This window comes from Cetorhinus maximus, chromosome 12, assembly GCF_964194155.1.
Source record: "Cetorhinus maximus chromosome 12, sCetMax3.hap1.1, whole genome shotgun sequence".
Taxonomy (NCBI): Eukaryota; Metazoa; Chordata; class Chondrichthyes; order Lamniformes; family Cetorhinidae; genus Cetorhinus; species Cetorhinus maximus.
Genome location: NC_135890.1, coordinates 113,096,589 through 113,124,056, shown reverse-complemented (window position 1 = coordinate 113,124,056; position 27,468 = coordinate 113,096,589). Strand labels below are relative to the sequence as shown.

General features: G+C 44.0%; 1 protein-coding gene across 3 annotated transcripts in view; it reads right to left on the bottom strand.

The window, feature by feature from the left end:
* The window catches only part of asphd2 (aspartate beta-hydroxylase domain containing 2), a 32,521-nt gene extending 17,789 nt beyond the window's left edge, over nucleotides 1-14,732 (bottom strand). The window contains exons 1-3 of one of the 3 annotated variants that reach the window (XM_078554451.1): nucleotides 14,661-14,710; nucleotides 7,001-7,062; nucleotides 5,325-6,457 (exon numbers count right to left, since the gene is read on the bottom strand). In XM_078554451.1, coding sequence (XP_078410577.1) covers nucleotides 5,325-6,210 — 886 coding nt within the window. In that variant the 5' untranslated portion in view covers nucleotides 6,211-6,457; nucleotides 7,001-7,062; nucleotides 14,661-14,710. Of the gene's footprint in view, nucleotides 1-5,324; nucleotides 6,458-6,937; nucleotides 7,063-14,660 lie in introns of those variants that run through there. The other 2 variants (XM_078554449.1, XM_078554450.1) reach the window with 2 other exon arrangements.
* Between the last annotated feature and the right edge of the window lie 12,736 nt (nucleotides 14,733-27,468).

Genomic DNA, 27,468 nt, shown 5'->3' with positions numbered 1-27,468 from the left:
ACACAGGCAAGTTTCAAAATCTTTGAAAAATCAATGCTTGAGAGAGCACACTCACGATCCCAGTGAGCCCTCTTATCCTGCCCGTGGATGAGGTTTATACAAATGTGTCCAACCCGCCTGCCCGTTGTGCCTGTGCACCAACCCGAAGATTGCACGGGCGCTGAAAAATCGGCGTTGATTAGTGAGTCAAGGGCCTTAAGTGGCCCGTTAATTAATGGCAGGCGCGCAGCAGATATCATTGCGCGCCCGCCCAACGAAATATCGTGATGGCGTGCAGTGATGTCGGAATGCTCGCCTGACATCACCACGCATCATTTTACATAAAGGGAAACCGGTGGATGTGCTGTACTTAGATTTCCAAAGGCATTTGATAAAGTGCCACATCAGAAGTTATTGTGGAAAATAAAAACTCATGGTGAAAGGGGTAACATATTGGCATGGATAGAAGATTGGCGAGCTAACAGGAAGCAGAGAGTTGGCATAAATGGGTCTTTTTCTGGTTGGCAGGATGTGACGAGTGGTGTGCCACAGAGATCAGTGCTGGGGCCTCAACTTTTAAAAATTTATATAAATTACTTGGATGAAGGGACCGAAGGAATGGTTCCAAAAGTTGCTGACGACACAAAGATGGGTAGGAAAGTAAATTGCGAAGTGGACATAAGGAGGCTACAAAGTGACATAGATAAGGTAAGTGAGTGGGCAAAGATCTGGCAAATGGAGTACATTGTGGGAAAATGTGAAATCTTTCATTTGGCAGGAAGTATAAAAAAAGAAGTTTATTATCTAAATGGTGAGGGATTGCAGAGCTCTGAGACTCAGAGGGATCTGGGTGTCCTAGTGCATGAATTACCAAAGTATGCAGGTAAGGCAGGTAATCAGGAAAGCTAATAGGATGTTATCATTTATTGTGAGGGGAATTGATTACAAAGCAGGGAGGTTATGCTTCAGTTGTACAGGGCACTGGTGAGACCACATCTGGAGTATTGTGTACAGTACCGGTCTCCTTATTTAAAGAAAGATGTAAATGCGTTAGAAGCAATTCAGAGAACGTTTACTAGATTAATACCAGGAATGGACGGATTGTCTTATGAGGAAAGGCTGGACAGGTTAGGCTTGTGTCCACTGGAATTTAGAAGAGTAAGAGGTGACTTAATTGAATCCTTTAAGATCCTGAGGGGTCTTGACAGGGTGGATGTGGAGAGGATATTCCCACTTGTGGGAGAATCTAGAACTGGGGTCACTGTTTAAAAATAAGGGGCTGTTCATTTAAAACAGATGAGGAGAAATTTTTTCTCTCAGAGGGTCATGAGTCTTTGGAACTCTCTTCCTCAAAAGGCGGTGGAAGCAGAGTCTTTGAATATTTTTGAGGCAGAGCTTGATAGATTCTTGATTAACAAGGGGGTGAAAGCTCATTGGGGTTAGGCTGGAATGTGGGGTTGGGGTTACATTCAGATCAGCCATGATCTTATTGACTGATGGAGCAGGCTTGAGGGGGCGAGTGGCCTACTCCTGCTCCTAATTTGTATGTCCGTATGTGGGTGAGAGTGAGGGTGGGGGGGGTGGAGGTGGGGGGTAGAGGAGACAGAGAGTGAGGGAGAGACAGAGGGGGTGGGAGAGAGACAGAGGGGGTGGGAGAGAGAGACAGAGGGGGTGGGAGAGAGAGACAGAGGGGGTGGGAGAGAGAGAGACAGAGGGGGTGGGAGAGAGAGAGACAGAGGGGGTGGGAGAGAGAGAGACAGAGGGGGTGGGAGAGAGACAGAGGGGGTGGGAGAGAGACAGAGGGGGTGGGAGAGAGATAGAGGGGGTGGGAGAGAGACAGAGGGGGTGGGAGAGAGACAGAGGGGGTGGGAGAGAGACAGAGGGGGTGGGAGAGAGACAGAGGGGGTGGGAGAGAGACAGAGGGGGTGGGAGAGAGACAGAGGGGGTGGGAGAGAGACAGAGGGGGTGGGAGAGAGACAGAGGGGGTGGGAGAGAGACAGAGGGGGTGGGAGAGAGACAGAGGGGGTGGGAGAGAGACAGAGGGGGTGGGAGAGAGACAGTGGGGGTGGGAGAGAGACAGAGGGGGTGGGAGAGAGACAGAGGGGGTGGGAGAGAGACAGAGGGGGTGGGAGAGAGACAGAGGGGGTGGGAGAGAGACAGAGGGGGTGGGAGAGAGACAGAGGGGGTGGGAGAGAGACAGAGGGGGTGGGAGAGAGACAGAGGGGGTGGGAGAGAGACAGAGGGGGTGGGAGAGAGACAGGGGGGAGAGAGACGGGGGAAGATAGAGCTGGGGAGGAGAAAGGAAGGCGGTGGGTGGGATGGTGTAAATAGAGACGGACACATATACAGGGGCTGCTTTTATTTTCTGAGAAACCTGGTGAGGCGATGGCAGGGTACAGCGAGGGCAGGGTACAGTGAGGGCAGGGTGCAGCGAGGGCAGGGTGCAGCGAGGGCAGGGCGCAGCGAGGGCAGGGCGCAGCGAGGGCTGGGCGCAGCGAGGGCTGGGCGCAGTGAGGGCAGGGCGCAGCGAGGGCAGGGCGCAGCGAGGGCTGGGTGCAGCGAGGGCAGGGTACAGCGAGGGCAGGGCGCAGCGAGGGCTGGCCGCAGGCACTGGTTCCTGGAGGTGTCAATAGGAGAGAAATCCAGTTTGTACGAATGAGGAGAGCTGCTGCCACTGCAAAATGCATTCTCCAAAGGCAGCTCTTCGTGTAGGAGGCAGGAAATTGGCTACTGCTGCAGGCTCATTACATGAGGAACATTTTCACCAGGACCAACTGCAGTGCTCTCCTGCCTCACTGCAATGTTGATAGGATTGGTGCCAAAAAACTTTAACACTGAAAAGCAAGTAACATTTTGTTTCGATAATATATTTTCCTCTCTATCTCAGGTGCTTACTCGTGGGACAGGAACTAACTTTTGACACTTCACTGAGGTGAGCATTCTTCATGCATGAAGCTCGACAGAGTGCTCGCAGGCTTTTCAACCCTATCACCACCAAACCCAACCCCTGTCCACATCTGACATGCCTTTTCCTGTGAGAATCTTGGATGACTTTTCTCCAGCCTCAAGATAACACAGAAACTTTCTGGTCTGTTTGATACAATAGTGTACTACACAATGCATTTACCCAGTGAGCGTTCAAAACACCTACAGAATACTTATCAAAATATCAACGACATTAATCTCAACCTAATGTTGCTATGATAAAGCTCTCGAAATCAGCTCCCATGGCTTCATGGTGACATTGCAATCACTTAATGAGATATTGTAATCACTCTCACCTACCATTCTCTGTGGAATGATGGCACTGATGGTGCTACTCACTGGTAATCAACTTCTGGAGTGTCACTCAATACAGTGACAATTACATCAGATCCATTAATTCAACAGTGTGGTGCGACCATACAACAATTGCATGGGAAATCCTGACTGACATCTTCCAAAGAAAGAACTTACATTTACATACAAGTATTTTTATAACACTTTTATATGTGGCCACCACGAGGTACATCACAAGGCCTTAACGAAACTACGTTCCAACTGCTCTGAGTATTAAAAGTATTCATCGCTTTATTCAAAGAAAGAAAGACTGACATCTATATAAGCAGGTTTCTTAACCTCAGAATGTTCCAAAGCACTTCACAAGCAACAAAGTAATTTTGATGTGTAGTCATTGTTCAGATATAGGAAATGTGGGAACCAATTTGCACACAGCAAGCTCCCATAAACAGCAATGTGATAATGGGCAGACAATTGTTTTAAGCTGTTAGTGATGTTGATTGAATGATAAATATTGGCCAGGGCACTGAGACAGAGCATCTCTGGTCTTTTTTGAAATAGTGTCATGGGATCAATCATGTAAAGGGCTGGCAGGTTTAATGTCTCCTCCGACAGCACAGTGTTCCCTCAGTACCGCCCAGAAATGTTAGTTTCGATTTTTGAGTGGGCTTGAACCTATAACCTTTTGATTCATGAGAGAGTGCTACCAACTGAGCCATGGCTGACACAGGAGAATAAAAGGGGAATTCTCCCAGCCAACATTCCCCACTCAACTGATGCCACCAAAAAAAAATGAGCTGCTCATTTATGTCATTGGAACATCATTCATGCAAAATAGTCACAATCCTCAATTCCAATGACAGCTTATATTTATATAGCACTTTTAACATAAATAAATGCCCCAATGTACTTCTCAGAAGCAGTGAGCTACATAAGGAGCCCACATAAACACAGTATTGACAAAGTGCTTAGGGTGCTGTGGTGTGACAAGGCATCATAGAATTGCAGACTTTTTCATTATAACCTTGCTTACCCCCACAAGTTCCAAATCTCTGCCAAGTCACTTTGTGGAAACACCACTATGTGGCTGCAGCATAGAAACTATAAGCAAAAATATTGGTAAACTAATGACACTTTAAATACTAACTGATAATCTCACCTGGGCAGGGAATGTGATTTAGAAAATGGCAAATAGCAGGGAGCAGGGAATGCTCTTCATGAAGGTATTTACACAGAAACACATAGATGTTACAACACAGAAACAGGACATTTTATCCCGTCCAGTCTGTTTTGATGTCCAAACTCTATGCAAGCAAACAATCGTAATCATGTTTATCTGCCTGTTTCCAGAGCCCTTTATCCCTCTTTCCCTCATTCTGCAAAAGAGTAGGTTGGAACAGAGTACTTCCAGTGGTTGAGGGACATGGATATAAGATCAAGATAGGCGAGAGCATCCGGAAAATGTTTTCTTTTCTTATTTACAAAGAGGTTTATGAGGCCGCAGAGTGCATTACCAGGTAGAAATGTTGAAGAATAGGTTAGAAAGGCTGTTGAAGAAATTGGGTAAAGGGATAATGGGAAATAGGTGTGAATATGGGATTAGGACTACTACTTTTATGGAAGAAAACACTTTCATGGGCTGGTCAGGCCAAACACCCTGTTTCTTTGTGGCAATTTCTACATATAATTCTGTTATTGAGGTTGGGGGTTGGGAGGAATAGACACCTGGAAGTGAGTTGATGCCTGAAATGACAAAATACCTACACTTGCTCACCTGAAAACAAATGTTTAAAAAAATTAGGAATAAAAACAGCAATAGTGCAATCTAACGGGAGTCTAGGAGCTTGTAATACATTACTCAAACAATGGCTGCCTAGTGCAACTTGTTATCTGAGTCTAAGACTGGATCATTGTCATGAAATCCCATACAAGGTCCAGGAGTGCCTGCTTAACTGCGAAAAAAAAAACATTTAAAGACACTGTAAGACACACCAAGCAATACCTTCATGGCACACACAGAGCACAACTTATTATGGCCAGTAAAAAGTTAAGGAATACTCACGAACCTAAATGGCAGCGGATCCGAACATTGGTGGGGCCATAGTGTTCAGTAATGTGTGTTTCTGGGCTCATTACGGAGAAACAGGCATTCCCAAAGACATTGTTACTGATGAAAGTGCGAAGACTGCCTAGCAACCAGTACGTCCGGGGGCACCTTCTGCAGTTACTGGGAACGCAGATGCCCTGGTTAACCAGATAGAAGGTGAACCAATCGCCTCTGGGGGTGCTGTTAACCTTCCAGCCCTGCGGAAGGCTGCAGTTTGAGAACACCTTGAAGATCATTTCAAACTCGGCCAGGATGGCTTGGTAGTTCCGTTCCAGCAGCTCTACGTCATGCTTCTGGGCATCGCGCGCAAAATAAGGAGTTGTCGGCAAGTCAGGCAGGAAGAAAACTTCTGGTTTCTGAATGGACGGCCTGTTGTTCAAATACCGGCTCTGCTCCCGAATGCCTTTATGGATCCGTCCCATTCCTGACCACGAATAGTGCTTGGCATACTCCTGCAAATTGTGATAAAGTTTCTGATTGCGTCCCTCATTATGGGTGCACCTCACGCAATCGGCAGACTGGCAGTACATGTAATCGTTTTGCAGACCATTTACATCGGCACTCTGCATCATGGCATTCACTGGTGCGTAGCTCCGAGGCTGCTCACTACCTACGTGGTAACAGTACCACACAAAAAGTGCCAGGATGCAGGCAAATGTGGTCACTGCGGTTACGTCGCACTCTCTCAGTGCCTGTAGGCTCGCCAGAACCAAGCCTTTCATTTGGTCCAGTGTCAGGTCCCAGTCTGTGAACCACTCTATGAACATGTTTCCAAGGTTCCGGTTAGATCGGTGTAACAAGGCAACGCAGTCAGTCCTCGGCTTTCGCACAGGCACCCACACCATGCAGTGTTAGTAATTTTTTTAATGGAAAATAGCAGCCACGGTCTAATCGACAGGCAAGGATGGCATTTTGGCTCCCGAGCACCCTGTCAGCAGCCAGGAAACATTTAGTCTGTCTGCACGTCTCACAGAACATACACATTACCACGATCTTCCTGCTGCATAGAAGAGAAACCAGTGAGCCTCGATTTAGATTGTTGTTTTATAGAGCATCTGGTTATAAATCAGCATCACTAAAAGCTCCAGGTTCCTACAAATAAGAGCATAGAGACAGACACATACATACACACAATTAGTTCCATAATAAACTGGATTTAAAGGAATATTACATACATTTAAAAAAATATTTTAACAGTGTTTTAAGTCAACCTTCTGTTTGTGCACTTCTGATAAAGGCAAGAATAATTTTTAAAAATGGAGAGCTATGCAATAAATTACACAACATTCCAACAAAATAAAAATCTAATTGGGAAGCAGCATTTTATAACAATTCAACACCCTTATAAAACCTTGAAGATAAAGAATTAGGGAGGAAGCAGGGCTGGCTAAACTAGTAGGCAGGTCAACAATTATCAGATGCAGTTAGTGTTCTGAAAATCCAGCTAAAAACTGTCAACTTAAATTATCCCCATTATACACTAGAGAACAGTTTGAAAGACTATTAGTCTAAGGATGAGCTCCGTGAATCATAAGTAGCTACAAGCAATGGACTCAATTTTTAAAAAGTTACTTTTCAGATATATGCCTGTGTAAGCGCCATTTCAACAGCACACGCAGACATATAGGTACATACACAAGGCATAACACCAGTGGGATAAAAATCAGGAAAGATCCAGAAGGCTGTGATTCTTTTCTCTGAAAGACAGAAGACAAAGTGGACACATGACAAGAGGTTTTTAAAATTAAGGTATTAGGTTGGATTTAAAGAAACTGATACCAAATGTGTAAGAGTCCAGAACAAGAGGGCACATGTGCAAGATAGCCATTAACAAGTCAATTTTTAAAAATTAATTTATGGGACATGGGCTTCGCTGACTAGGCCAGCGTTTATTGCCCATCCCTAATTGTCCTTTAGAAGGTGGTGGTGAGTTGCCTTCTTGAACCACTGCAGTCCCTGTGGTGTAGGTATACCCACAGTGCTGTTAGGGAGGGAGTTCCAGGACTTTGACCCAGTGACAGCGAAGGAACAGCGATATATTTCCAAATCAAGATGGTGAGTGGCTTTCAGGGGAACTTCCAGGTGGTGGTGTTCCCATGTGTCTACTGCCCTTGTCCTTCGAGATGGTAGTGGTTGTGGGTTTGGAAGGTGCTGCCTAAGGAGCCTTGGTGAGTTTTTGCAGTGAATCTTGCAGGAGGATTTATAACCGACAGCCAAATGTAGTAAATGATGCAGACAGCACTGATGCATTCAAGGACAGGCTTGATGAATATATGAGGGGCAAGGGATTAGAGAGTGATGGGCAAGGTGGGAAGTGACAATTGAACTGGAGGAGGCTCAAATGAGTACAAACACTGACAAGCCCTCTCTCCGTATTGCAGAATTTATGTAAAAATGTTGTGCCTGTGCCGGCCCTCTAAACACCTTAAAAGGGCATGAAGAAATGAGAGAAGATGCCCTTTCACACCCCAACATGCCCTGTCCTATTTAAATTGGGAAACATGGGTAACATTGCACATGCAAGTCGGAATGTTTACAAAACTACTGGTTTCCTGTACCATGGATGCAGTTTTACAGACATTCCCATTAAGAGGTCACCTCACTGACTAGATGATACAGATAAACACCAGTGCATTACAGTGCTCTTATAATGCTCTTTGGTCGCCGGTTCCTATCACACAGCCATCGGCCTCCCCCATGTACACTGCTGCCATACGGTTTCAGTCATCCAGACAGACTAGAGAATTGTTTTCCTTAGAACAGAAAAGATTAAGGTGAGATTTAATAGAGGTGTTCAAAATTATGAGTACATGAGGAGAAACTGTTTTCACTAGCAGGAACCAGAGCACACAGATTTAAAATAACTGACAGAAAACCCCAGGAGAATTTTCATTACTCATCGAGTTATGATGATCTGGAATGCACGGCCTGAAAGGGTGGAATGCACTGCCTGAAAGGGTGGTAGAAGCAGGTTCAATGGTAACTTTCAAAAAGGAAGTAGATCCCTAATTAAAGATGTACAACCACAGGGAAAGAGCAAGACTAATTGATAGATCTGTCAGTGGGCCGGCACAGGCACAATAGGCCAAATGGTCACCTTCTATGCTGTTTGGTTCTCTATTGTAGTATACCAGAATTTGTACTGGGATGTGGTGGCTTAATCAGGCTGGCAAGCTTGCGGCGCGGCACAGTACTTCAGTGGTGACAACAAGACGCACTGCTCATGCAGGCAAGCTATTCAAGGCATCATGGCCAGCATAAACATGCATTTCCCATTTCCTGCCATCTCACAGGGGAACCAGCATTGAAACAAGATTTGAAAAAGGAAGCTCACTAGAGTGACATGTTTATCAAAAGACCAAGTCTGTATTATAAAAGACCCTATCTGACTAAGTATCTCTCCACATACTATTCATAATTGGCTGTTATTTGGTTTTGGAAAACAAGGATCAGTTTGACTGTATTGATTTACATTGACAATTTTCTCCTTTCTACTCGTGAATGTATTAACTAACCATCAGACGCACTCTGTCAAAAACAGAAAATGTTGGAACATTCAATGGGTCAACAGCACTACAGGCATTGACTACTGTGACTGAAATCAATGGCCACTATTTGTCAGGGTGAATTTGCAAGTGGGGTTCTCCCAGCAATTCACTTTAACTTTGGTGAAAAATTCAAGAAAACTCCAGAGAAAATGACCATTCTCTGGTTTTCTGCTGAAGTTACAGAGCACAACTGGGAGGACCCCATGGCCACTCAACTCCTATATGTTAGTCCAGGAAGTGAATTTTGGAGTAGCCATGACTTTCTTTGCTCCGCCATTGGTGGCTGTGCCTTGAACTGCCTGCGCCATAAGCTTTGGAATTCCCTCTCGAAACCTCTCTATCTTTCTCTCTCTCTCCTCCCTTTAAAATCCTCCTTAAAAACTACTCCTTTGTCCAAATCCTGGTCACCTAGTCCTAATATCTCTTTATCTGGCTGTGTCAAATTTTTCTGATAACGCTCTTGTGAAGTGCTTTGGGATGTTTTACGACACAGGTTTTATAATAAATAAATGCAAATTGTTATTATTAGAGTCAAGCAAACAAGGGCACTTCCAACAGGGGACAGTGGAATCAATCAGTAGAGAGAATGCTGGCTAATTTGCACCTTCTTGGCCCAGGACTCCTGAGGGCAATTGCTGATTACCATCATCCCACTTCCACCCCAGCTGAAACAAGCTAATTTGACGGAGGCTGCCGATCAAAGCAGATGCTTTCTTGAATAAACTTAGTGCCAAGCTGAGCAACCTATCCTACTTAGTAAAGAAGAAATGTTAAGGCTATATAGAAAAGAGTAATTTAATGAGTAAATGCACAAGGAAGTGTTGTACAGAGTTATGCAGATCACCATCCAATTTAATCTCTGACTGGATTTCAAATCATAGGGCCAGAGGTTCTGGTTTAGGCACAATTGGCAATTCTGGCACAATCTGTGCCCAAAATTGCACCTGTTTTGAAAAGTGTCTCTCTCCATGCCCCAGCCCTCAAATTTCTGCTGAAATCCATTTGCATAGCGTCAAACTGAAAACCTGCCACAAGCTAGCACAATTGGGCAGTGTCTTAAACTGTAATTTAAACAAAAAAATTTGCTTCAAAAAAATTCCTAGATACATTTAAGAGTGGTAATGTGGCAGAGTTTGATTAATATAGCTGAAAGTGGATTTATCATAAAACAACTCTTAAACCATGCTGTCAATTCACCGCCTTTGAGTAAGCTCATTTCAAATTACTGAAAATGACTTTTAAAAAAAATATACAAAACTCACATTTGTATGTGTATTTGTGTGCACGGGTTGTACATGCCACTCACTCCGCCTTCCTTTTGCTATTTTTTAAAAAACTGATTATCTGAAATTTCATCTGCTCCTGTCACCTAAGACATTAACTCATCTGTTCTCTCCACAGATACTGACTGACCCGCTAAAGGTTCCAGCATTTTCGGTTTTTGACACAACACAGACACACATAACAAGCACACAGACCAGCAGTGGAGACGACCTGACAAGAAATTGTTAATGCACAGATATCAGAAAAGGCCAATTTGGGAACTTGATTCCCAAGACTGAATTGGACATTGGACTTCCACAAAAAAATGAGCAGAGCACTCATCTTACTTCTGCTCTTCGAAAGATAGTGTTTTGACAATTGCTAATAAAACTCAAATACCATGAAAGCCCTCTTAACACACTATCTAACAATTGGACGACACTTAGAAGACCATAACACTGCCTGCTTGCATGAAAAAGACATAAATTAAAATTGTCATACTACTATTGGATGTGGAGGTTGTGCTGTTTGGATTTGTCATGCAGCATCCTGTAGCTATGTGAGCAGTGCACAGCCTGTGAAGGTCAAAAAAACAAAAGATTCTTCAGCTTTAAACTCTGCAAGGCACAGAACGCTGACTGGTCAATAACTGCTCATACAAGATCAGAGAAGGCTAGAGTGAAGGCCACAGAGCATCAGGGGTTCAGATGCTGAGAATACAAACATATTTTGATTAAGCCTCCGAATTATGAGCATCCCTGTTGATGCTCAAACATACATACATTTTGTACTATTTGCAAAAGTAATACTCTTTTGTAATGGAGATTTTAAAATTAGATTTCAAGTAGAATAGGCTTTAACTGCAAATTCAGTAAACAGGATTACATAATCCACTACAGATGGGCTGTTTACTTTAGCCTCAGAATCATAATTCTGCGTCAGGATTGCTGCTGTAAATCAAGAGAATTACAGGGAACAATGGAAAATGTGTGTTTCAAGAAAGGATCATTAGCACAGTAGCTTTGTGAAAGATTGCACACACAACTCCCCACGTGGCAAGGTCTCAATCATGAAATAAAGAGACAAGCATTTAAACGGTGTCTTTCATGACCTTAGGACAGCTCAAATCTCTTTACAATTTGAACAATGCACAATAAACAGCAGTGAGATTATGACCAATAGTTGAGGAATAACTATTGGCCAGGACACCGGCAAGAACGCTCCTGTTCTTCTTCAAAATTGTGTCATGGGATCATTTACATCTCATTTAATGTCGATTTAATATCTAATCTGAAAGGCAGCGCTTCTAACAATGCAGCACTCCCTTAGCACTGCACTGGAGTGTCAGCTTAAATTTTGTACTTGAGTCTCTGGAGTGGGACTTGGCCCTGCAATCATCTGACTGAAAGACAAGAGTACCACCCACCGAGCCACAGTTGACAACTTGGTTAGTAAAGGAGGCAAAGGCTCAGCTCTAACCCAGAAAGTAAAATAGAAAAGGAGAAAATAAAGCCAATAGGGAAGTTCAGACTTGGTCACACTTGTTATTTTAATAAATGCTGGGAAATGAAGGAGTGAAAACAGAACAAAAAACACATTTCCAATTGTGTTCTGTTAAGGGCTGATGGTGCACTTGTCTCCAACTCTTAAGTCATTGTTTCCCTGAGGCTCAAAACTGTGAATTCCTCTCAAGCGTCTTTAGCACATCCTGCTACAGCGCATAGTTTTTCCAATCCCAAACTTCACAGAATCTCAGAACTGTTACAGTTGAGAAGGAAGCCATTTGATCATGTCTGCAGTGGCTATCCAAATAAGCAATCCACCACCTTCTCTGTAAACCTGCACATTCTTCCTTTTTGGATAACAGTCGCATTCCCTTTTGAATGTTTCAATTGAACCTACCTCAACCACACTATCGGGCAGGGCATTCCAGGCCTTAACCACTCGCTGCGTGAAAAAGTTTTCCTCATAACGCTTTTGCTTCTTCTGCCAATTACTTTAAACCTGTGCCCTCTTGTTCTCGATCCTTTCATGAGTGAAAATGGTTTCTCCCTATCTACTCTGTCCAGGCACCTCATGATTTTGAATACCTCTATCAAATCTCCTCTCAGCCTTCTCTTCTCCAAGGAAAACAGTCTCAATTTCTCTAATCTATCTTCATAAATTAAGTTCCTCATCCCTGGACCATTCTTGTGAATCCTTTCTGGTAGCGCATGACTTTTACTTTCTAACTTATCTCTTCTTTCCTACCTTTTTCCAGCTTTGATGATCACATGTGGACCCTACACATCAGGAACATCCTAGCTTTACTCCTCAGTGGATGCAGTGTTAGCTGGTCTATACTGGGACAGTGTTGGGGTATAACTGGTAGAGTAGTGCTGGATTAAGCAAGGGGAAAAAACAGCCAGGGTACAGTAATTCCAACTGAAAATGCAAGGGAAAATGGCAGACGAGGACAGGATTGGGCTCAGCTGTGATGGTGAAGTAAAGCTTGGTGACATTCTCAATGAATACTCGCACATGAAGAATGGCTAGATGCCAGAGGGTAACTGACAACCATAAAAATGGACCATAACAATGCCTTCAGGAGGGAGAGAAATGAAAGATTTGTATTTGCATAGCACCTTTCATGACCACAGGATGTCCTAAAGCACTTTACAGCCAATGAAATGCTTTCAAACTTTCAAAGTGCAGTCACTGTTGTAATGAAAGGAAAGCAGCAGCCAATTTGTGGACAGCAAGCTCCCACAAACAGCAATGTGATAATGACCAGCTAATCTGTTTCTGTGATGTTGATTGAGGGATAAATATTGAACAGGACACCCCAGGGGAAAACTCCCCTGCTCTTTGAAATAGTGCTTTGAGATCGTATAGGTTCGCTGGAGAAGGCAGAAGGGGTCTCCGTTTAACGTCTCGTCCAAAAATAGCACTTTCAACAGTGTAGCACTCCCTCAACAGTGAAATGGAATGTCAGCCTGGATTTAGTGCTCAAGTCTTGGGGTAGGACTTGCACCCACAATCTTCAATTAAAGTGACAGCAAAGTAACATAAAAGTAATGCTCTTCTCTCTTTTGACCTACTACATGCATCTAGTGCACAAAGTTAGATACAGTGTTTGTTAGATCTACATGAAAGCTCTCAAACAAGCACCATATACTGTACCAGTGTGATGTTTTCATTTCCCGAAGCAGCTAATCTTACATCCCTACAATCAAGGCTGGCAATTTTGCATGCAATTGCTGTGAGGGTCCATTCCCAACAAGCCATGAAGAGTGAAAATACATTCAACTCACTCTAGGCAGATTAGAACCAAATTCCACTGAAACAGTTATCAAGTTTAAAAAATACTATGCAACACTGATAGATTCTTGCACCAATTTTGTCCCGTTCCCTTTCTTCACCCCCTTCCCCGGCAAAGACAATGGATTCATACTATGTATGCTTTCACAGGCACTGATAGTCCTTTGGGACCTTGCTCTTGAGGCCCATTCTTCATCTAGAAGCCTAAACAACAAATATTGGCAGATTATTGGAATGTGGGCAGTGGGTGGGGATGGGGGCAAGCACTTACATTACAACCAAGATCAATGCTCTTCGTGGATCATTACATAAAAATCAGGAGCAGGAACCCCAGGAATTTTCCTCCAATTACGAGCCCAATTTTCAAGAAATCAGTCTGACAGCCAGAGCGTGCATCTTTCGTAAATACGAGCTAGTACATACAGGTAGATTTTTAAATGTGCTAATCATCATCATCACGCTCATGTTTATTATTGACATCTCGAAACCTCTCCGTAGTGGTACAGCAAAACGCATCAGTCACTACGGGTGAACCAAACCCTGTTGCAAAACCATTATTAATTTGAAATAATCAAGTGGCTAGCATCTAATTTCCACACCACCCCCCACCCCCCCAGATGACCACTTATTCAGATGGCAAGTCAGCACCACGGATCGTGATACAGCTCGTCTGCTATCAGCATTGCATGTGCATTGCACCTGCACCAGTACCAAGTCTCGCATTTGCAGTCTAATCTGCTGCACAACCAGCGCTGACAGAAAAACCACCTGTGACACACACACATTTTATATATACATATATATATATATAGACACATCACAGAGTTTAAAGTACAAAACGACCATCTACTGCTCATCAACCTCCCCCTCCCCCTTTTTTTGCAGGTGAGGTGACCGATCAGAGTGATACAGTGACAGGCCTGAGCTTGCAGTCTCTTCTTGACCCTGCATTAACGTGACATAAACCCAGCAGCAGTGGCTGGGAAGGGTAGGAGAGAGAAATATATACAGTGGGATTTATATGTGTATATATATTTTTATATACACACACACACACGTGAAAGCTCAGTCGCTGCCTGGCTGCAAATGCAATTGTGCCAATGCCTCAGCATGATGCCAAACAAAGCTGATGATTGCATTTACATGCCCACTTTCCCTAGCCATTGCAGAGAGTCAGTGCCCACCTGAACGATGCTGCCACCGAGCAGATTCATTAATCTGCAGCTTCCTCCAGCCGGCCAGACAGTCGGGGTGACGTCACCGCGCCGCCCGCCACGTCACGCCCCGCCCCCCCATTCTCGCGCCGCCTCTCATCGCAACTTCCCCTCCGTCCTGTCTCCGCTTTACCTCGAGCTTTCCCTTCTCTTCCCTTCCCATCCCCAGCTCCGGACGTGACCCTGACACTTCGCGACCCGTTAAGATTCCCCCGCTCGCCGCCGTCGCCACCGCCGCCGCCTCCTGAGGCCGTAAATCGGACCGGCGGCGGTGGCCAAGACTACAACTCCCGGCAGCGCCTTCATCTGCGCAAGCGCGTTGTGGTGGGACTGGGGGGGGGGGGGGCGGGTCCCGGTCGGGGAACGCGCGATTCTCTCTCCCGGCCTCCCCCAATAGCGCCACCTGAAGGAATGCACCCACTTGCCGTTCCAGTCCACCACCTCCGGACGTCCCAAAGCAAGGATCGCCGACCGTAATAACCAGAATAGACATTTTTCAAATTTGGACAAAACCGCAATAACAGTAGCTGAAGAGTCCAGATTTGTTACTCGTATGTCAATAATAATAAAAAATAAGAGAGTCACGTTTGGGCAACATTTTAGAGGCTTTCAAAAAAAGTTGTGAATTGAAAGATACTCTCACAAGTACAGAATCACAGAACTGGCACAGCACAAAAAGAGGCCATTCAGCCCATCGTCCCTGCACCAGTTCTCCGAATGAGCAATTCACCTAGTGCTATTCTCCCCATAGAATTGCACATTCTTCCGTTTCAGATAACAGTCTAATTCCCTTCTGAATGTTTCAATTGAACCTGCTCCATCACACTCTCAGGCAGTGCATTCCAAACCCTAACCACTCACTGCGTGAAAAAGCTTTCTCCGATATCACTTTTGCTTCTTTTGCCAAATATTTTAAATCTGTGCCCTCTTGTTCTCGATCCTCAATATCTTCAAAGTTCAAAATCATTCAATCCACCACTCTCTCCATTGTGGTACAGCAAGTGCTTAGGAAGGCAAATCGAATGTTGATGTTTATTGCGAGGGGAATCTAGTGTAAGAGTAGGGAAATGTTGCTTCAGTTGTACAGGACCTTAGTGAGCCCACATCTGGAGTACTGTGTATGGTTTTGGTCTCCTTACTTAAGAAAGGATATAATTGCATTAGAAGCAGTTCAGAGAAGGCTCACTGAACTGATACCTGGATGAAGGAGTTATCTTATGAGGAAAGGTTGAGCAGGCTAGACCTATAACCATTGGAGTTTAGAAAAAATGAGAGGTGATCTTATTGAAACATATAAGTTTGATAATGTTACTGAACTAGTAACGCAGAGGTCTAGGCTAATGCCCTGGGATCATGGGTTCATATCCCACAAACTGAATGTGAATTCAATTAATGAATTTAGAATATAAAGCTAGTCTTAGTAATGGTGAACATGAAACTCATCAATTGTTGTAAAGACCCATTTAGTTCACTAATGTCCTTTAGGGAAGGAAATCTGCTGTCCTTACCTGGTCTGGCCTACATGTGACTCCAGACACACAGCAATATGATGGATTCTTAAGAACCCTCTGAAGAGGCCTAGCAAGCCATTCAGTTCAAGGGCAGTTAGGGATGGGCAACAAATGCTGGCCTTGCCAATGAGGCCCACATCCCATGAAAGAATAAAGAAAAAAAATGGAGTTAATCAATTTAACTGAATGGAGAAGCCTACTCTTCTTATGCCCTGATAAGGACAGAGAGTATGACTTTAAAATGAGGACTGAATTGTGTCTGCATGCCCTGGTCCACTTATTCCCTGCCCTCTAACTTCACTTTACCTGAAGACTAAATTTGATACTGATCCTCTATGTGCGGCGCCACAGGTGATTGACTCATATATAAATATCAAAATAAGAACTTGTGTTGGATCCAACTCCACACCCCCTCAAGTAAATTCGATACTGATGTTTTGCCAGTAGATAATTAAAAGCCTGAATGCAGATTATATAACTGGCTTCGACAATAAAAGTGAACAAGATGGCCTCTTTATAATGGGTCTTCTGTGTTGAATAGGGCATAATGGATTGTTAAACCTGAAAGCATTTTGCTGCGTTATTGGATGCAAATTTTACGCTTCCTGAGAAAACTGCTTTTAAGTGGAGGTGAAGAAAATCGTTGGATTCCTTTGATTCTATTGTCTTTTATGAATTTGCCAACACAAGCCAAAATACAGCTTGATAAAAGCAAAATACTGCGGGTGCTGGAAATCTGAAATCAAAAGAGAAAATGCTGGAAAAAGCCATCTTCCAAGGTCTTGCCCAATCGACCATTCTTGTTACTAGCTAGGAATTGTTGGCAAGCTCTTTGACTGTGAGATGCATCACAGTCAGACCTGCCAGTACGGCCTGGATGTTCCTAAAGCTGCACTCTCCTGCAGTGGCCACTGGACAGCAATCAGGGACGGGAATCCTGGCTGCTATTTCTCTTCTGCAGCGCAGAGATAAATTAGCAAAGGTAAGATCATAGAATGACCCATCAGCTAACTCAGCACAGCCTGGGACCAAAACATGGGACCTTGTTGGTCTGCATGGCTCAGTTCCACGCTGAGCAAATCACTTACTAACTGCACCACTGAGAAAGCTGGAGCAATCAGAGAAGGAATAGGCAGGTCCTAATTCAGCATGGTCTAGAGTATTATTACATAAAAACAGAAAGTGTTGGAAAAACTCAGCAGGTCTGGCAGCATCTGTGCAGAGAGAAACAGAGTTAACGTTTCAAGCCCAATATGACTCTTCTGAGTGCTATTAGCTTGGTACTGAAACAGGAATGGGAGTCAACAGATCGACTGAGATCACTATAATTATCCACAAAGAGACGTAATAATGTCTATTAGGCATTGAGACAGAGGCCGTCTGAACTATCTGAAATTCCCAACTTTGTTCTGAGCTATCCCTTTAAGGGAAAAGATCATGGTAGGGAAGAAGAGTATCAACAAAAAGCACCCATGCTCAAGTTTTCCCCCCATCTTTTACCCCATTTCACGGTTAAATTGGCCCAGATCAGACCCCCACCACAAAAAAAGACAAAATTGCTAGATTCCACTGATTGTACTAGTTCAGGCAGGTTTGCAGAAAATCTGTCCATTTTTTCAGTTTTCTCAATAATCGGTGTTTTTAGGTGCACAGTCATTAACAGGAACATTTTAAAAGATTTTCATATCAAAAGCTATTTCTAATTTACCAAAAAACTGACTAGTGCACATCAATGAAGCTATTGAATGGCCCAGAAAAGATTTTGAAAATCTTAAATACTTCAGGGAATAATTTACAATGGAAAGAAATAAAGAAATTATTGCATTCCGTTACACTGCCCAATTGTGATGGTCTATGGCAGGTTTTAAGTCTGTGATTGTGGAAATAAATTCTAACAGAAACTTGAACTGTAATCTTACCAGCCCAATTTCAAGTATTTTGGTTGTAATTTCCCAATTTCGCCAAAAGTGGAAATGCCACTCCCTAATGCTGAATCCATGAGTGTATTTCAAATTGTCCTGCTTAAATTGGCACAATATTGTCCTTGGATTTGTATTGTGGTCATTTCTAAACCTTATGGCATGATTAGGCAGACACTAACACTTACAATATTTAATTGTCAGTAACGTGTGCCAAGATGGAAATATTGCAGTGGGGTCCCTAGGGGTTTGTGCAGTTTTGCTGGGCATGGCAGATGAAATGCTTCATAAAATTAAATTAAAAAACACTAAACTGGAGCCCAGGTTTAAGCCCTCTCAATCAACATATATTTAATTATTCTCCTGCAGGATGTTAAAAGTGAGAACCATTTAATTTTTAATTATAATGAAGGTTAATTAAAGAAATTGGCCTCAGAACTCATAGAGGGGTCTAAAATGTAACCTTCTCAGAATTGTGGATATCACAAGCTCTTCAACTTCTAGACTGGTTTCAGTTATCACTATCAACATCCTGGGGCTTACCATTGACCGGAAACTGAACTAGGCCAGGCATATAAATACTGTGGCTACAAGAGCAGGTCAGAGGCTGGGAATTCTGTGAGGGTAACTCGCCTCTTAACTCCCCAACCCCTGTCCACCATCTATAAGGCACAAATCATGAGTTTGATAGAATACTCTCCATTTGCCTGGATGAGTACAGCTTCAACAACACTCAAGAAGCTTGAGACTATCCAGGACAAAGCAGCCCACTTGATTGGCACCCAATCCACCACCTTCAACATTCACTCCCTCCACCACTGACACGATTAGTGACAGCAGTGTGCACCACCTGCAAGATGCACTGCAGCAATTCACCAAGGATTTTTCAACAGTATCTTCTGAACCTGCAACCTCTACCACCTAGAAGGTCAAGGGTAGCAGGTGCATAGGAACACCATCTCCTTCAAGTTCCCCTCCAAGCCACACACCACCCTGACTTGGAAATATATTGCTGTTCCTTCGCTGTCTCTGGGTCAAAATCCTGGAACTCCCATACTAACAGCACTGTGGGTGCACCTACACCACGTGGACTGCAGCTGTTCAAGAAGTAGGTTCACCATTACCTTCTCAAGGGCAATTAGGGATGGGCAATAAATGCTGGCTTAGCCAGTGACGCCCACATGCCATGAATGAATAAATAATAAAAAAAATATGTGCACTCAATGTACGGTATTCTACCTGGCACCAGTTCAGAAATCATATAGGTCTCACATTCAGGCAAGTTTTCTGTCAGTAACACAGCACTGGAATTAATGCTTGGTGCAGCCACCATGTTAACATTCGCGAATTGGTTCTACAGTTGGTCAAAGGGATAGAGGGAAAGGGGCATATGGAAAAGAACTGGCACGTGTCATTCAAATAGCTGATCATGTGATGGATAAACACCAACTCAGACTGGGAGAGCCAACCAACCTGTTTCCTTTATGCCATTTCTAGATAACTCAATGAAAATCCTTTTAAACTTTTTAAAATTCTCCCATTTTTCTCCTCTCTTTAACCTAACAAGAAGCATCCCTCAACCAAGACCACTGCAGAGTTATTAACTCATTACTGTTTATGGGACCTTGCAGTATGCAAATTGGCTTTTGCATTTGTTTACAAATGCTTTGAAATTAATCGGATACATAGGCACTGGAGAAGGTGCAAATTTTTTTTACAGGAATGATAAAGAACTGAAAGTTATAAAGCTAAAAGAAAAGACTGAATAGGAAGCATTCTCTCTAGAAAGGATGGGGCTGAAGGTGACCCTACAGAGATCTTTTAGAACTAGGAAGAGGTTTGATAGGGTGAACGTAGAGAAGTGTTTTCACTTGTGGGGGAGTCTATAACTAGGGGTCATAAATACAAGACAATCTCTAAGTAATCCAGTCAGTAATTCAGGAGGAATGTCTTCACCCAGAGGGCAGCTAGAAGGTGGAACTCACCACCACAAGAAGTAGTTGAGGCAAATAATACAGATGCATTTGAGAGATAGCTAGATACTTACGAGGGAGGAAAGGATAGAAGGATGTGCTGAGAGATTAGATAAAGTAGAGTGAGAAGTGGCTTATGTGGAGCATGAACACAAGCACAGACTAGTTGAGCTGAGTGGCCTGTTATGATCCCAGCTGATGTTATGACTGGAAAAACCAGGTCTCAGAGGGTGGAACCTGGCTTGATAGATCCTAACTTTTATTTTTTCGTTTAAATACAGTGGAGAGCTGCCACAGTCACAGGAGTCAACTGATAAACTTCTAACAAAAAGAAATATTTATTAAACAAAAAAGGATGAACTATATTACAATACTCCTTCACCCACAAATATATATTTACAGATATATACAGATTCGTAAGAATGACACAAGTTACAAAACCTAACTTATACTCTAATGTTCACAGTAAGTACACAGTCCATGTAAACCATTAGATGACCTGTGGTCAGACACACCTCACTCTGAAACCAAGTGACAGATGCCACTCCAAACAGATGCTATGGATCTTTCCTCAACTCCCCACCACAGACGCTTGTCGCACTGTGAAACAACTGCTCTCACTGAACTCCGACTTTCAAACGAGGGATTCCAATCTCTACTTTCCAACAAGTAGCTCTGGAATCTTCTCCCAAACAATGCTTTCGCTCAGACACCTTCCACAAGGGTCCACCTCCAGGGTTTCAAACTTTCCTTCCGATGTTCTACTCCCCTGGATCGTCACGTGCATTCATAGAAACATAGAAAATAGAAGCAGGAGTAGGCCATTTGGCCCTTCGAGCCTGCTATGCCATTCATTGTGATCATGGCTGATCATCCAACTTAATAGCCTGCTCCCGCTTTCTCCCTATATCCTTTGATCCCTTTCGCCCCAAGAGCTATATCTAACTCCTTCTTGAAAACATACAATGTTTTGGCCTCAACTACTTTCTGTGGTAATGAATTCCACAGGCTCACCACTCTCTGGGTGAAGAAATTTCTCCTCATCTCAGTCCTAAATGGTCTACCCCATATCCTCAGACTGTGACCCCTGGCTCTGGACTCCCCCACCATCAGGAACATCCTTCCTGCATCCACCCTGTCTAGTCCTGTTAGAATTTTATAGGTTTCTATGAGATCCCCCCTCATTCTTCTGAACTCCAGTGAATATAATCCTAATCGACTCAATCTCCTCATATGTCAGTCCCGCCATCCCAGGAATCAGTCGGGTAAACCTTCGCTGCACTCCCTCTATAGCAAGTACATCCTTCCTCAGATAAGGAGACCAAAACTGCACACAATATTCCAGGTGTGGTCTCACCAAGGCCCTGTACAATTGCAGTAATACATCCCTGCTCCTGTACTCGAATCCCCTTGCTATGAAGGCCAACATACCATTTGCCTTCTTTAACGCCTGCTACACCTCCATGCTTACCTTCAGTGACTGATGTACGAGGACACCCAGGTCTTGTTGCACATTCCTCTCTCTCAATTTATAGCCATTCAGATAATAATCTTCCTTCCTGTTTTTGCTACCAAAGTGGATAACCTCACATTTATCCACATTATACTGCATATGCCATGCATTTACCCACTCACTCAGCTTGTCCAAATCACACTAAAGCATCTCTGCATCCTCCTCACAGCTCATCCTCCCACCCAGCTTTGTGTAACTGCAAATTTGGAGATATTACATTTAGTTCCCTCATCTAAATCATTAATATATATTGTGAATAACTGGGGCCCCAGCACTGATCACTGCGGTACCCCACCAGTCACTGCCTGCCATATGGAAAAAGACCCGTTTATTCCTACTCTTTGTTTCCTGTCTGCCAACCAGTTTTCTATCCATCTCAATACGCTACCCCCCAATCCCATGCGCTTTAATTTTATATGCCAATCTCTTATGTGGGACTTTGTCAAAAGCCTTCTGAAAGTCCAAATAAACCACATCCACTGGCTCCCCCTTATCAACTCTACTAGTTACATCCTCGAAAAATTCCAGTAGATTTGTCAAGCATGATTTCTCTTTCATAAATCCATGTTGATTCTGTCCGATTCTGCCACTGTTTTCCATGTGCTCAGCTATTAAGTCTTTTATAATGGACTCTAGAATTTTCCCCACTATTGACGTCAGGCTGACTGGTCTATCATTCCCTGTTCTCTCTCTACCTCCCTTTTTAAATGGTGGGGTTACATTAGCTACCCTCCAATCTGTAGGAACTGTTCCAGAGTCTATAGAATCTCGGAAGATGACCACCAATGCATCCACTATTTCTAGGGCCACTTCCTTAAGTACTCTGGGATGTAGATTATCAGGCCTTAGGGATTTATTGGCCTTCAATCCCATCATTTTTCCAACACCATTTCCCTACTAATCCTGATGTCTTTCAGTTCCTCCCTCTCACTAAACCCTCTGTTCCTCAACATTTCTGTTATGTTTGTGTCCTCCTTTGTGAAGACAGAACCAAAGTATGTATTTAGTTGGTCAGCCATTTCTTTGTTCCTCATTATAAATTCCCCTTTTTCTGACTGTAAGGGACCTACATTTGTCTTTGCCAATCTTTTTCTCTTCACCTACCTATAGAAACTTTTACAGTCAGTTTTTATGTTCCCCGCAAGCTTACTCTCATACTCCATTTTCCCCTTCTTAATCAATCCCTTGGTCCTCCTTTGCTGAATTCTAAACTGCTCCCAATCCTCAGGTCTGTTGTTTTTTCTGGCCAATTTGTATGCTTCTTCCTTGCATCTAATACTATCTCTAATTTCCCTTGTATGCCATGGTTTGGCCACCTTTCCTGTTTTACTTTTGTGCCAGACAGGAATAAACAATTGTTGCAGTTCACCCATGCACTCTTTGAATGTTTGCCACAGCCTATCCACCGTCACCCCTTTCAGTAACATTTCCCAATCCATCATAGCCAACTCGTGCCTCATACCATCGTAGTTTCCTTTATTAAGATTCAGGACCCTAGTCTCAGAATCAACTATGTCACTCTCCATCTTGATGAAGAATTCTATCATATTATGATTGCTCACCCCTAAGGGGCCTCGCACAACTAGATTGCCAATTATTCCTTTCTCATTACACAATACCCAGTCTAGGATGGCTTGTTCTCTAGTTGGTTCCTCAACATATTGGTCCAGAAAAACATCCCAGTATACACTCCAGGAATTCCTCCTCTATGGTATTGTTACTAATTTGATTTGCCCAATCCATATGCATATTAAAGTCACCCATAATTACAGATGTTCCTTTATTGCATGTGTCTCTAATTTCCTGTTTAATGCCATTCCCAGCATCACCACTACAGTTTGGGTGTCTATATACAATCCCCACTAACATTTTTTGCCCCTTAGTGTTTCTCAGCTCTACCCATACAGATTCCACATCCTCGGAGCTTAATATCTTTCCTCACTATCGCGTTAATTTCCTCTTTAACCAGCAATGCAACTCCATCGCCTTTTCCTTTTTGTCTGTCATTCCTAAATACTGAATACCCCTGGATGTTCAGTTCCCATCCCTGGTCACCCTGCAGCCATGTCTCCGTAATTCCGACTATATCATAACTGTTTACATCTATTTGCGCGGTTAATTCATCCACTTTATTGCGAATGCTCCTCGCGGTATGACTCAAAGCCTTAAGGCTTGTCTTTTTAACATTACTTGTCCCATTCCCACTATTTTTCACTGAGGCCCTGTTTGATTCTTGCCCTTGATTTCTCTGACTATCACTTTCCTTATTCCCCTTTCTGTCTTTTGTTCTTGTCCTTGATTCCCCCTCCTCTGACTCTTTGCATAGGTTCCCATCCCCCTGCCATTTTAGTTTAAACCCTCCCCAGCCACTCTAGCGAATAATCCCCCTAGGACATCAGTCCTGGTCCTGCCCAGGTGTAATCTGTCCAGTTTGTACTGGTCCCACCTCCCCCAGAACTGGTCCCAATGTCCCAGGAATCTGAAACCCTCCCCCACACACCGTCTTTTCAGTCACGTATTCATCCGATATATTCTGCTATTTCTACTCTGACTGGCATGTGGCATTGGTAGTAATTCTGAGATCATTACCTTTGAGGGCCTACTTTTCAACTTACTTCCTAACTCCCTATATTCTGCTTTTAGGACCTTATCCCTTTATTTTTAACCTATGTCATTTGTACCAATGTGTACCACAACCACTGGCTGTTCACACTCCCCCTTCAGAATGTCCTCTAGCTGCTCTGAGACATCCTTGACCCTAGCACCAGGGAGGCAACATACCATCCTGGAATCTCGTTTGCGGCCACAGAAACGCCTGTCTATTCCCCTCACAATTGAATCCCCTATAACTATTGTATTCCCACACTTTTTACTCCTCTGCTTTTCAACAGAGCCAACTGTGGTGCAACGAATTTTGCTGTTGCTGCTTTCCCTCGAGAGGCCATTCCTCCCAACAGTATCCAAAGCGGTATATCTGTTTTGCAGGGGAATAGCCACAGGAGATTCCTGCACTGCCTGCCTAGTCCTCTTGCTCTGCTTGGTGGTCACCCATTCCCTTCCTGCCTGTGGAGTCTTAGCCTGCGGTGTGACCACCTCTCTATACGTGCTATCCACGATACTCTCCACCTCACGGATGCTCCACAGTGTCCCCAGCTGCTGCTCCAGCTCCAAAACCCGGGCTTCCAGGAGCTACAGCTGGAGACACTTCCCGCGCACGTGCTGGCCCCGGGCACAGGAAATATTCCTGGCTTCCCACATAGAGCAGGAGGAGCACACCGCAGCTTTAAGCTCTCCTGCAATGACTTACCCCTTTAAATTGAATTAAACCTTTTGCAAGATACTTAATATCAAATAATATCAATTACTCAGGCTTTCTTCCACACAATCTCTCTCAAATGCTCAGCTGTGCCAACAGAACACCACTGCTTCACATGCCCACAGTAAAGAGTTACAGACCTTCAGCTGTCTCTTTGGGCCTTCTGACTTCTCACAAGCCGTTTTTGCTTTAAATCTGCTTCCTGCAGCTTTTGTTCTCTTTAAGCCTGAAGCTTGCAGCCTTCCTCGCTGCCCTTTACTGACACTTCCACAGTTCAGGACTTTTTCCGCACTCCTGCTCTTCCTTTGACTAGAAGGTCTTCTTGGGACCCATCCTTTCTGTCTCACTCCTTGGCCTTGGGCCCTTTCAGTTCTTTTGGAAAATCTACTCTCTCTGCAGTTCCCTCTTCCAGTATCTAATCTCTCTGGAATCCTGGCTTCAACTTCAGTTTGAGACTTGATATCTGTCCTTTTGCAGTTGAGCCTCTCTGGCAGCTGCTTCCAACTGAACTCAAACTGCTTTTTTTTTCTGTGTGTGTGTGTGTGTGTGTGTGGCCTTCCTCCCTGGACCCTGTTGCTAGGCAACAGCACAATTTTTACTACTCTTGTTTGTTTTAAATTCTCTTCAAGAGTTGTAAAAATCTCATTAGAAATGCAGGTATACAACAGAGCTTTAGACTTACTGTTTCCACTCAAAAATGAAACTAGATCCCAGGATTCACCTTTTAACCCACAAATAGAAAAAAAAATTATAAATTGAACTTAAACTTAAAGACATATCGTATTCCACACACTCAAATGCACATATATCTTACTTAAACTATCTCTATTTCCTAACAGGTCTGTTTCTGTGCTGTAGCTTCTAAGTAATTTGTTGTGTGTCTATTTGCGTAAAAGCAGGGAGTCTCCCTCCTCCATCTATTCATATTGGAGTAAGAACTCCTCCAATCCCTATCTATTGCAATGCAGTAAAATATATTATGGGAAGGTTCCCTCTGATCAATTGTCCAGTGAATTTGTAAATGTTCCATGCTGAATGAAATGATTACAAGCTTATTTATGATGTAATTAAAGAAAACAACCTGATTAAATCTCTCTGTTCCCTGCGTTACTCCACACATGGCCTGTGGTGGTTCAACAAGACAGTTTCTCAAGTACACTAGAAATAGGCAATAAATGCACCCTTCTAGTATTGCCCATACCCTTGGCAACAAACATAAAGGTCGGAATTGTCCCAGATTTGCACCAAGTGCGGTAGCGGGCAGGGAAAAAGATGTTTTACACCATTTTCGGTTTTCACGCCATATCATCCCAATCCCACCTCATTAATCGTGCATCCCCAGGAAACACACCATTTCGATGGTGGGCAGCCTCCGATTTGCCTGCCGTGCCATCCCCTCACTGCTCCCGCATGCCGGGCATCATATTTAAAGTGCAGCCACGCACACACCTCTCAGTGTTTCCAGCCCAGAACTGCGGCACACAAGACATGGCATCAAAAGGGAAGAAACTGCAGCCCACCGATTCAGGGATGCATCCCTGGACACCTTCTGGACACCGTTGGAGCCCGCCATGATGTCCTCTACCCCCATCCTGGCCGCAGCAGGCCCATCAGTGTCACCACTCCGGCTTGGGTGGTCAGTGCCAACGCTGCACAGAAGAGGTTCGATATCCAGTGCAGAAAGAGGATGACTGATCTCATCCGTGCCGCCAGGGTAAGGTAACCATCTCATCACTCTAAACTCTCACACTCACTGGCATCTCACTCACTGCCAGCTCAAGGGACATCACTACTCGCTCTCTCACACACAAACCCTCACATCACCATCTGGCCTCATCTCCTCTGGAGACTGCCTCCTCAGCCGTCACCCTCTTGAGGCCACTTGCACAGATCAACATGTTGTCCCCACACACAACCTGGGATACCCCACTTCCCCAGTAATGCCCTAGCCCTGCAGCCTCTTCCCTTGCCTGAGGCTACATCTCCCCCCTCCCTAAGCAAGCTCTTGCCCTGCAGCCATCGAAAAGCCACCACCCTTGTGGCTTGTCTGGTAGGTAGAGACCTGCGAAGTCTGGCAGTGATGACCGTGAGTGCTGTCCAAAGCAAGGTAGGCAAACAAACCTCAAAGCCCTGAATGAAGTGCAGTTCGCCAGGTGCACGTCACTTATGTTCAATTGTGAAACACGTCTGTGTGTAATCATGCTGACGTGTCCAGCTGATCCAGCGTGGGGGGGATGATTCCAGCGAGCAGCGCTTATGTATTATGTATTATTATATATTATGGCTTATGCAGGGCAGATGTATTAAAATGAAGTTCCCAATGTCCGGCAGCGGGAACGGCGTCCCGCCATTGATGGCTGGAGCGGACGATCACAAACTGGTTTCACGATGTTGCGAAGCTGATTTTTGGCCTTCCCACCATATTGTCCGCTCACGGCCACCATGATGTCCGAAGCCAAAGGGCACTGAAAATTCCGCCCAAAGAAAGCGAAGGGTTGGGGGAAAAAAATTGAAGAAATTTCAAATGCAAACCCAACAACCACAAT